Raw genomic sequence first — 11,440 nt, 5'->3', positions numbered from 1 at the left:
GCAGATTAAAAAATCACTTAAGGTAATATTCTCCTGAGCCTCAGAAGTTAAAAATAAAATCAAAAATAGAAGATAGGTGACAAAGATGAACTTATGAAGGAAAGGTTGAGAAATAAGCCCTGAATCTACATATCCTTTAAATGTTTTAAACAAAGCATGTACCTTTGCATCAAATTCGTCTGGGGAGGAAATGAGATACATGAAAGCAATTTAGAATTTACTTAGGATAGAATCATACAATTCCATGCAATTGCCATCAATTGTTCTCCGAGCATCCCGTTTTCTATTACAATCACGAGAAGCAAGCAGAAGCATCCGAAGAGTTAAAAGAGGGGGAAATACCAGCCCCCCAGCAAGGTGCTCTCACTGGAACAATTTCCCTGCTGCTCTGTGTTTACAGAATCTTATTTGCATAGAGGAACTGCAGGAGCTCTGGATGATAGTGGCTCTGAAAGAAATCAGCAAAAGCGCACGTGAGGGGCAGATTCAATAAACCTCCTTGACTCTACAATGAGTAGATAGTTGTCAACGCAGAGCGTGAGGACGCTGGATCTTCAGATTCTCAGAGGTGGAGATCAGGGTCTGCGTTCCTCTAAGGATCTACACTGCATGTGCCAATAGATTTTGTGCATAATCCTCCGGGCGTTTTGTCATCTACATTGCAAGATGGATCAGTTACGATGGACACATAATTGGCCTGAGTCATTTTATGACACCAGGAGGGCAGGGATCTCTGGGAGCATTCTCTCCTGCCCTCTCACTCACCAGCTGCCGGCAGAGTTTAAGGTTCCGTTGCTCTTCCTCACTCTGGAAGCTGTTTTCCTTTCTTTCTTTCAGATATGGAGAACAGGCTCGAAATGTTGTTTTGCAAGCCTGAGAAAAACAGTATGACCATTCGATTGTCAAAGGCATTAGAGAGTTCTATAATCCAAGCACGGAAGGGCAAGGCACCCAATCTGTGGTCTGGGGGCCACTGAGGGTATGAAAGTAATTTCCAGGAAGTTTGAAGACCTCAACCTTAAAGGTTGTTACCCCTAAAATGACCACATCTCTAACTTGGGGCTGAAGGGGAGAGAATCACTTTAGAGTTTACCCGGTTATTGTCCCATCAAAGAAGTTCTGGATTCTTTAATTCCTAAATTCTCTCTCTCCCCCTGTCTCTGTCTCTCTCTTGTGTGTAATAACCTAAAGAAGACAAGTGGTTTGGTAAAACCTTTTGCTCCCAGTGGTTGTGAAAAATACTCACCCACTCCCAAGCAGGCCTGATGTTGATCCAACCCTGTTAGGACATATTTCCTCTAAGAATAAGACAAAACCTCTCTAGGGGATTGAGAGGCTGTGAGTGGGAAATCTACAGTGAAAGAAGCTAATGGGCATGAATTAATGTTCTCATTAGGTGGGCTACTGCCCCACAGCTTAACCGAGTGCCTCTCGGCCCCCACTCTCCAGCGGCAGGTGCTGGATGGGGCAGGTGGGGCAGGAGCAAATGGAAATGTGCACGATTGCTCAGAGATGACACACTGGGCAGGCATCTCCAAGGATTCATGTGACCACACTGCTGAGTGTCCACAGCAGAGCTGGCGGGAATGGAGAGGGTCAAGCATTGCAGCACAACAGGGCAGCACCACAGCTCGCTTGAGGAATGGCACCGAGCTCTCATGCACTCAGTGAGACAGTCACAGACTCACCGTGGCAACCTGGGGATCTCTGTCCTGTAGATGTATCAGGAGGGAATCTTGAGTCTGCTTAACCTGACTGGTGAAGAATTTCTTCCATTTCCGCCCAGCAAAGGCCGCCAGTTGCCCGAACAAGATGAAGGCTGAGTATCTCAGGTGGTCATTCTCCTGCGGTTCCCCGGGGAACAAAAGGACAGAAACCAGGTCATTACGGCACCAGATGCATTTCCGCCATCCATCGCTCTTTGTCCCTTGGTGGGGGGTGGGTCAGACCCAGTCTAAAGCTCTGAGCCAGCCGAGGTGGGGGCCAGAGAGGAGGCAGGCTGGGTCTTCAATGAGCGTCTTCCCCAGCAGACAAGACCATCAGACTGGGGATCGCTGTGCTAATAATCCAGCTTCCCAGCTCTGCTTTTGGAGAATTTTGGAGGTAGAGATACAAACCTTTGGGTTTGTATGGGTCAAAATTCAAAATAATCAAATCATTTTATTAACAAAAGTAAGTCTCCTTTCTACCCCTTTCTGCCTGCCACTGATTTCCCTCCCATGAATGAACAAGGTTGTAAACTGTGTGTGCATCCCTCCAAAAAAATTAAGGAGAAAAAGAATAAAATGTATATCACACAGTCCTTTCTCACATTTTTACACAGTGGCAGCACACCATGCTTGTGTGTATTGTTCACCCAACCACCTATCTGGGAGCTCTTTGCATGTCGATACCTAAAGGAATTTGGGATGGCCGCATTGTAATTCATTCAACCCATCTCCTGTTGATCATTCTCAGTGTTTCTGGAAGGACATCTCTCTACACCTGTGGTCTCCGTTTCTCCCTTCTGCAGCAGAAATAACAACTGTATTTCTTCCCTGACACCCTGCCAACTCTCCCTGCTTTTAGTACTATTGGCTAATTTGTCCCCGATCGTGTGTCACCGGGTTCAGTCCTTTCTTGTTCTCCACTGTGAGCAGTCTGGTCCAAGTATCTCCCTTTCCTGATGAGGAGACCAAGGCTCAGGGCATTTCAGTGACTTGCCTGGAGCCGCACTGTCAGGTGACAAGAAGCCAGGGTAGTACCCAGTCTCCTGACCATTGGTGAAGGGATTTTATATCAATGTTTCCTGGTCCCATGAAAGCTCCAGGCAAACCAGAGAGAACCAAGCTGGACTCGGCATCTTCAGGAGTGAGAAGCAACTAGAATGGGCAGGGGGTGGGGGGCAGACACTCATCATTTTGTGAAGTATTTATTTTTTAAAAAGATTTTATGGGACCGCTTGGGTGGCACAGCAGTTTAGCACCACCTTCAGCCCAGGATGTGATCCTGGAGTCCCAGGATCGAGTCCCACATCAGGCTCCCTGCAGGGAGCCTGCTTCTCCCTTTGCCTGTGTCTCTGCCTCTCTGTGTCTCTGTCTCTCATGAATAAATAAATAAAATTTTAAAAATAAAAATTAAATATTTTATGTACTTATTTGAGAGAGAGAGAGAGCATGCACACTAGTGGGGGGAGAAGCAGAGGCAGAGGGAGAAGCAGGCTCCCTGTGGGGACCCAGTGTGGGACTCAATCCCAGGACCCTGGGGTCACACTCTGGGTTGAAAGCGGTGCTAAACCGCTGAGCCACCTGGGCTGCCTCTCCTCTGTGTCTCTGCCTCTCTCTCTCTCTGTGTGTGTGTCTCTTGTGAATAGATGACTAAAGTCTGTAAAAAATAAAAATAATAAAAATATTTTTTTAGCACATTGGACACTTTGACAAATTGCTTTAGTGTTTCACTGTCCTCTGTTCCACCTATATGTGTGGGTATGTGCACGCACATGCGCTCACGTGTATAGTTCTTTTTTTATAGATTTTATTTATTTATTTATTTATTCACAAGAGACACAGAGAGAGAGGCAGAGACACAGGCAGAGGGAGGAGCAGGCTCCATGCAGGGAGCCCGACATGGGACTTGATCCTCGAACTGGGATCACGCCCTGGGCTGATGGCAGACTCTCAACCACTGAGCCACCCAGGTGCCCTTGTATAATTCAATTCAATCCTACCCTAATGCAGTAAGACATACAAGACCCTGGCCTGCTAGGGACCTGACAATCATCTGACAGGGAACGCACGCAGAAGTGAGCAACAGCACAAGACAGGTGGTCACGAGTGCTGTAATAGAGATAAACTGTCAGGAAATAACTCTCCACGAGTATTTCCAGGTTACTATACAACCAGGGCTTCCTAATAAAAAACTATAGTCAATCTGGCTATTTGAAAAGTGACTGCATGGCACACCAGTCCTGGAAACTAAGACGGCACCTGCAGAGAGATTTAGACATCTTGGAGATATCTGTTTCCATTCCAGGGAGGTAGAATAGAGACTTTTCTCCCCACGACCACAGACATGACAGGCTTGCGTTCCAGAGCCAAGTTCTCCCTGTCTCTCCAAGTGGGAGGAGAGGCAAATGGGCCAGAAGCTCCTATAGAAATGCCAAGTTCCATAATTTCAAGATTTCTCTTCCTCTTAATGTGGTGCAGCTCCACCTGGGGAATTAGGTATGAGGAACTCACACAAGGTGCTTTGTGAGTAAGTAAGAGGCCGGTTTCCTGTTCTAGAGGTATCATCTCTCCATTAGAGGGTATGTGTGCGTGTGTGAGCGTGTGTGAGTGTGTGTGTGTGTGTGTGTAACTGCAGCAGGCAAGCCGATTAACTTGAAAGGATGGGATCCCAGAGTCCCCACAGTTTCAGAGTAAACGACGTATCAGTGCACCTCTGCTTAGCTTGCCTTGGCACCTGGCAGTGAAGAGTGCAGGTCCTGTGGTCAGAGGACCTGGGTTCGTATCCACTTACTGGCTCTGTGAATCTCGGACAAGTCACCTAACCTCTCTGTGCCTTGGTTTCCTCATTTATAAAGTGAAGATAAATAGTGCCCACCTCATAGGGTTATTGAGAAGAGTCTAAGGGATAATCTAGGAAAGCTGCCTAGCACTGGGCCTGGCACACAGTAGGGTTCACTAAATGCTAACTACTGTTATCATCACATTTGTAACAGAGCACTGAATACACATTGGCACTGTTATCACACCTTCACCATCATCTCCATCACCATCTTCATCGTCGGGGTACGTATATTCACTTCTCTATAACAACAAAAACTCCTCCTTCTTTATATGTCTTCCAAACCCCCAGTATAAAACTGGTCTCTTGACGATCTCTTAGTAAATAAGTTAATAATAGAGACCAGGTTCTCTGAGCAACACACCACCCCGTGCTCCCATTGCTAATCCCACTTCCACTTTAATAACCCAAAATTCTTCTGAATTTTCTCACTTACGTCATCTAATAAAGTCCTGGTCTGAAGAGTGATGTCTACAAAGAAAGAGCCCAAACTTTTCCCCTGGATCTTGCCCAAGATGATGGTCAGAGTCTTCATGCTCTCGTGGATGACTTCAGTACTCACAGGGTCGTAGAGTCCGTGCACCAGCAGGTCTAGGACAACTTTCTTATACTTTCGCACCTGTGAACAAGGTTTGAAAAGCATGAGTAGCCCAGAAATTGCTCCCATGGAGCTGAAAAGCGATCCGACCTCTAATCTTTCAATAACCTAGGACTTGGCCCGAGAGTATGGCTTTCCTCAGGAATTGCTGTAACACCTCTCATTGAAATACAAATGTTTCCATTAACCTGACCCAAGAGCCAGCTCTGTCTTGAAAAAAAGAACAGAAAAAGCAATCTGCAGCTTGGCCTATGAGCATATGAGGCCGGAAGGGCACATCAAGGAGTGTGGTGGGCCAGGTGACCTAGGCATCTGGGGCACAGTGGTACTTTTATAGAGGATGAGACAAAATGGTCACTGAAGTGGACAGATGATAAAAGCAGAGGTGGGGGAAACATCTTTTACTAAACAGGGATAGACTATTTAAAAATAAATTAAAAGCACTGCAGAGGGTGATGTCCAGGTGTGCATTAATCGCATCTGCAGCTCTGCTTCCCAAGGCTGATAATACTGAGGTGTGATGACCCTCAAATAACCCCAAATGAGCCATACCTTGTACAATGTCCTTCCCTTGAATGTGGAAGGGACCAGTGACTTGCTTCTAGCCTACAGATTATGACAACAGTGACGGGACACCATTCCCGTGGTTACATTACATTACGTAAGAGTCCATCGTAGCAGGCATGAGTGATGGAGGCTCTCCTGCTGGCCCTGAAGAAGTAAGCTCGCATGCTATGAGAGGACAGCTTCAAGACGCTGAGGGCCAGCCAGCAAGAAAGCAGGGACCTCAGTCCTACAACCAGAAGGAGCTGCCTTCCATCAATGGCCACAGAAGCTTGGAAGAGGAGGCCAGCCTTCAGAAAGGAATGCAGTCTGACCCACACCTTGATTGTAGCCTTGGGAGACCCTGAGCAGAGGACTCAGCCAAGCCATATAAGCTCCCGGCCCAAGGAAACTGCTAGAGGATGAGTGCTGGGCCTGTGGTGATCTGTCACAAGCAACAGATAACCAGTTCATGAGGCGCCATCTTTCAGCCCTGGGATGCCAGGCCATGAGGGTGGGGCATGCCACCTTCCCCTCCTACCTTGTCAGGGGTCTCACAGGCCATGGTGCCCAGGCCTCTCATTGCCATGTGACGCTTTTTATCGTTGGGGTCCTGGGCTCTTTCTGCCAAGATGGAAAATGCATTCTTCAGAGACTCCCGCCTCTGGAACTTCAGTTTCCAAGAGACCTGGGCAGTAAGCCAAGAGAGTATTGATCTGGGAGCGTTCAGAGTCATACCCATCCCAAGCCCAATCCCTCTCTCTAAAGAAAATCCTGTGTTGCCTCCTCAACTTAGCCTTTCTTTCTCCACCTAAAGACACCTGTTTTTTGCTGGAAACACATTAGCTTGATCTACATAATGAAGAAAATAGATGGAAAAGGAAAGAGGTAGAGAAAAATAATGCAGGGCCGGGGGAAGGTTGGTTGAAGTAGGCTGGGGGAAGCAGGGGGACAGGTGCTCTAGGACCACCAAGGGTGTGCTAAGCTCAGAAGAAAGGGGGCTTTAGACAGCTGATATGGCTGAGAACAGGGATCCTTCATGGACAAGAAATGTTACCCTGCTTCCATCTCAAGGCATTTCCCCAACCTTTCTTACTCCTCCAGCTCCTCCCATATTTTCTGCTCTACTTTGTGGTTAAACACCTTGAAAGACGTGTCTATACTTGTTTTCTCCAGTTCTTCTCTCCATGATCTCTTGACCCTTCTGCAGGGAGGTCGATGCCTCCCTAGTGGGGCTAAATCCAGGGTTAATTGTCAGTTCTCCTCTTCCTCAACCTCTCAACAACATTTGACCCAACTAGCAAAGCACGTCCACAAGCATTTCAGGGAACCTAACGGATGTCCCACCCCAGAATGCATACATCTGCGCCATTAAGATTAGGGGGGGAAAATGCATAAATAACATGCTGGCGTCAGAACCAAGACATGCAAGATCCAGGCAGGGTCAAGAAAAAGCCACCTCCCCACCCTCCTGCGTAGTGTGGGGCTGCAGACGGGACCACAGTCCTGTTCGGTGTTTGAGTGATTACCAAGTCTCCTCATTATTTCTCAGTATTCATTGCAGTTCATTCTATACTTTTATTATTAAGCTTGCAGCAAGCTAAAGTCTTCCTGGCTCATCTTGTTATCCTGTAAACTTTCTGCCCGTGTTAGGAGAAATGTCATCAAGCTTTTTTCCTCAGTGGAGCCACGGAACCAATGCAGGTCAGGCAAGCGCACATTACAAGTGGCTGGTGGGGAGGGACCTCTGCTTCCAATACTTTGTGACAGACCTTGGAAAGGAAAGACATCACTGATGTCGGTTTCCTCTCAGGCTGGGTCGTGGCCATCGGCAGCGGCTGGCCCAGGGTTCCTTTCTCCATTTGGTCCATGGAACTAAAAGAAAAAACAAATCGTCATATGAGCTGCAAATACTCTTCCAAGCCTTATCATCCACAAGCAGTGTCCTACAAGGCACTGTGCCAGGGTAACAACATGAAGAAACAACCTCCCCGAGGCCTGACCTTTTGGAACCTGTCGCCTTGGTGAGGAGATGGGACAGTCTCGTCCAAAGATAAAGAGCAGGAGGCAATGCAGCAGGGGCACCCAGACGGTGTATCGCGTGGTTCCCATCCCATCCTAGAGCCTTCTTGTACCAGAATCACCAAAGAAAGAATATAAAGTTTCTGGGCCCCACCCACACAGATTCTCAAGAGTTAAAGTAAAAAAGTAGCCTGAAACTTCATGTTTTTTTAAAGTTTCCCAATAATGGAAATTGATACTGCATTTTAGAGGGGGCCTCGATATTATTTCTTACAATTTTGAAATGTGCATATCTCTCAGCAATTCTTGCATCCCACAGACACACTGCTACATCATATGCTCCAAGACCATCATATAGGATATGTACTATCACTTTGTAATGAACAACATAATGTCCTTTAATAGTTGTAACTAATTATTTAATATAAATAAGTTATACATATATATTACAACTATACAGCTACAGATGACCACAATGCAATCGGTAATATTTAGACTGTTGATCCAATTTGAGTCCATTTTTGTATGTGGTACATGCTAGGAGTCTAACTTCATCAGAACCACTAACTTTTGTTTTGGTTAAATTTATTTTTCTTTTTTATTTTTTTTACCAGGAGAAATGCTATTCAGGCAGCAGACTGCAGGGGTTCTCCGTGGCTAGCCACAATAAAGTCACCGGAGGAACTTTCTACCTCCTGGTGCCCAGGCTGAGCCTGAGACCACGTCCATCACCATCTCTGGAGGGGAGCCCAGGCATCCGTAATTGTAAAGCTCACCCAGTAATTCCAACGAGCGGTCACTGGACTAGGGTGAGTACTGACCAATTGCCTTGTTTTGCCCCACAATGCAGTGATTTATATTAAATATACCATTGGCCTCTATCCCTGTTCCTGGCACAGAGCTCCTAAACCCCTTAGAATTTCCCAAGTGATGATAATGACCAAGGCATCTTTTGTCATGTTAATGAGGTGACTTGCAGAAAGCCCTTTCTCACCAAAGGATGAAGCTGGTTGCCAGGGGAATAAACCCCATGGTTGGAGAGCCAGAAATTCCAGTCCCATCCTGTAGTCTTATTAGGCCAGAGGGGCTGGAGATTGAGCTCAACAGCCAATGGTCAATGATTGAATCCAGTGTGCCTAGGTAAAATGAAGCCTTAACAAAACCCCAAAAGGATGGGACTCAGAGGGCTTCTGGGTTGTTGAACATGGGGAGATCTGGGGGGGGCATAGCACACTCAGAGCATAGAAGCTCTATGCCCTGTCCCCATACCTCACCCTATGCTTCCCCCAAATGGCTTTTCCTGAGTTATATCCTTTTATAACAAACTAGTGACTCAGTAAACGTTTCTCTGATTTCTATGAGTTGTTCTGGCAAATTCATCAAATCCAAGGAGGAGAATGTGGGAACATCCAATCCATAGCTGGTTGGTTATAGGCACAGATGACAACCCAGACTTGCAACTGGCATCTGAAGTAAAGGGAGAGGGGATTGCCTTGTAGGACTGAGCCCTTCACCTGTGGAATTGTAGGACGCCCACCCAGTATCTGCCGAGAACTGGAGAATTGATTGGCGCTTTGGGAAGAACACACAGGGGCTTTCTGGGACTTGGGATTTTGAGTGCTAAGACCAGGAAGGCTCCAGGCAGGCCTGGGCATGTTGGCCACCCTACTTGAGTTGCAAACATATTTAAACACAAGTGGCTGACCAAACCCCGTCCTGTTACACGGCTGAGCTTTAGAACATTTGGCCCTGACCTGGAGGTGTGTTGGGAGCTGGTTTCTCCACTGTCTTCACGCCTCCACCCCTCCTGGTTTCTGTAATGCTCTCTTGGTCAGAAGACACTGGATGGATCCATGAAAACACCTCCTCGTCTCCAGCCCCTAGTCTCTATTTCTTCTTCATCTCTGGCCAGCACACCTCCCCTCACTACCTCAAATAAAAGCCCAGGAAAAAAATCACCCCACCAATTAGCAATATTTTCTTTGTTTGAATAAAGGCATTCCCATAAGTTTTACATTACATTAAGTCAACGGTTCTCACCCTGAGCCTACACTGGAATCACCTGGGAGACTTGTTAAAACACAGATTCCCAGCCCTGGTCCGCAGAGTTTCAGATTCCAAACGTCTGAAGCGGGGCCCCAAATCGACATTTCTAACAAGCTCCCAGGTAATACTGGGGTGCTGCTGGTCTGGGGAGACACTTAGAGAACCACTGCATTAGGGGAAAGAAGCCACAACATTACTACACCAGTCTTCTCCAGAATGAAGGGATTTTCAAATTCACACTGAAGCAAAACACACTTGATTGCTTCTTTTGGGGTTTTCTGCACACAACCTTCAGTAGGACCTTCAGTAGGACCTTCAGTAGGACCTGCCTCTTGTTGGGTTGAATGCTCTGGATCAGAGTTGACAAGCACCTGGCTGCAGGTAGGAGGCACTTCGAAGAAGCTAAATTCCTCAAGCTGAGGGCTGCTCACTAGGGAGGCACAATGCCTCATTACAAAACACCTGGAATCTCTGTTCTGCGACATGAAAATCACACCAGAGGCTTCTCTGCATTAGAGACACAGAGAGAGGCAGAGACACAGGCAGAGGGAGAAGTGGACTCCCTGTGGGAAGTCTGATGTGGGACTCGATCCCGGGACCCCGGGGTCATGACCTGAACCAAAGGCAGACGCTCAACCACTGAGCCACCCAGGTGCCCCTGAATTTCCTTCACAATAAAAAATCACAACTGAGCTGAACAGGCTATGATCTGTATACTCTTCTTGGATACTAGTCTTAAATAAAAAGTTCCATTAAGGGGCCCCAGGGTGGTTCAGCATCTGCCTTCGGCTCAGGTCATGGTCCCAGGGTCCTGGGATCCAGCCCCACATCTGGCTCCCTGCTCAGTGGGGTGTCTGCTTCTCCCTCTCCATCTGCTGCTCCCCCTGCTTGTTCTCTCTCTCTCTCTCTCTCTCTCTCTCTCTCTCTCTATCAAATAAATAAATAAAACCTTAAAAAATTTTTTAAAGTTTCCTCAAAAAAGAAGACAAGCATAAAATTGCTTTGGGGTCCCAAAGCCCCTCACCTGGAGCTTTGTGGCCCATGAGCTTGTGGCTCCCACCACCCACCTGCACCCCTTCCCCCTGCAGGTCCTCCCATCTCCTTGCCCACACTGAAGTCCTGCAGACCCAATCTAACCAAACAAAAGGATGATTTCCCCCTGTTGCCGTACGGGATCTCAGGAACATTTTAAACAAATTACAAATAACCACAGTATAGGGACCCAAAGATTTTTAGGTGTTCTAACCTCAGCTGCAAGCCCACACACCTCCACACTTTGCTGTAGGGGATTAGGGTTTTTCTGGCGGGTTGCTCCGGTCATCAAAGGTGCCTCGGTGGGTGTGCCTGAGTCTGGGGGACCACCCGGCCACTTTGGAGCCAAAGGTATGGCTCTGCTTATGGCTTCAGTCCCGCCTGGGTGCATTCTTTGACGTGTTCTTCTTCCCCTGGGAAGTCCTGCCTGGGTGTGCTAATGGGTGTGCTAATGCCCTGGCCCCTGCTTTTCACCATTTCTGAGACTGAAGCCTGTCTTCATCACCATGTTGTGATTCTACTCGGTCTTCCCGAACAGACGTGGGTTTAGGGTGACGTAGAAAACTGCTTTGTGCTTTAGGCTGGCACCCAGATGCCTCTGGAAATTTAAATTCTTCTGACTCAAAATATTAGGTCCATGGTTAACAATCCTTT

General features: G+C 47.2%; 1 protein-coding gene across 2 annotated transcripts; it reads right to left on the bottom strand.

Moving 5' to 3' along the window:
* Positions 1–394: 394 nt before the first annotated feature.
* On the bottom strand, positions 395–7,557 carry LOC129514643 (protein maestro-like). Of its 2 annotated transcripts, XM_055333398.1 has the most exons (6): positions 7,459–7,557; positions 6,228–6,374; positions 4,982–5,164; positions 1,689–1,844; positions 766–873; positions 395–448 (listed from the first exon to the last, which is right to left on the bottom strand). In XM_055333398.1, the coding sequence occupies exons 1-6, from the start codon at positions 7,555–7,557 to the stop codon at positions 395–397; spliced, it is 747 nt and encodes a 248-aa protein (XP_055189373.1). The 2 variants fall into 2 exon arrangements, with proteins under 2 accessions (XP_055189373.1, XP_055189374.1); XM_055333399.1 differs by lacking the exon at positions 1,689–1,844.
* Between the last annotated feature and the right edge of the window lie 3,883 nt (positions 7,558–11,440).

This window comes from Nyctereutes procyonoides, unplaced genomic scaffold, assembly GCF_905146905.1.
Source record: "Nyctereutes procyonoides isolate TBG_1078 unplaced genomic scaffold, NYPRO_anot_genome, whole genome shotgun sequence".
In the NCBI taxonomy this organism is placed as follows: domain Eukaryota; kingdom Metazoa; phylum Chordata; class Mammalia; order Carnivora; family Canidae; genus Nyctereutes; species Nyctereutes procyonoides.
The sequence above is the reverse complement of the archived record's forward strand: the minus strand, read 5'-3'. Positions and strand labels throughout refer to the sequence as shown.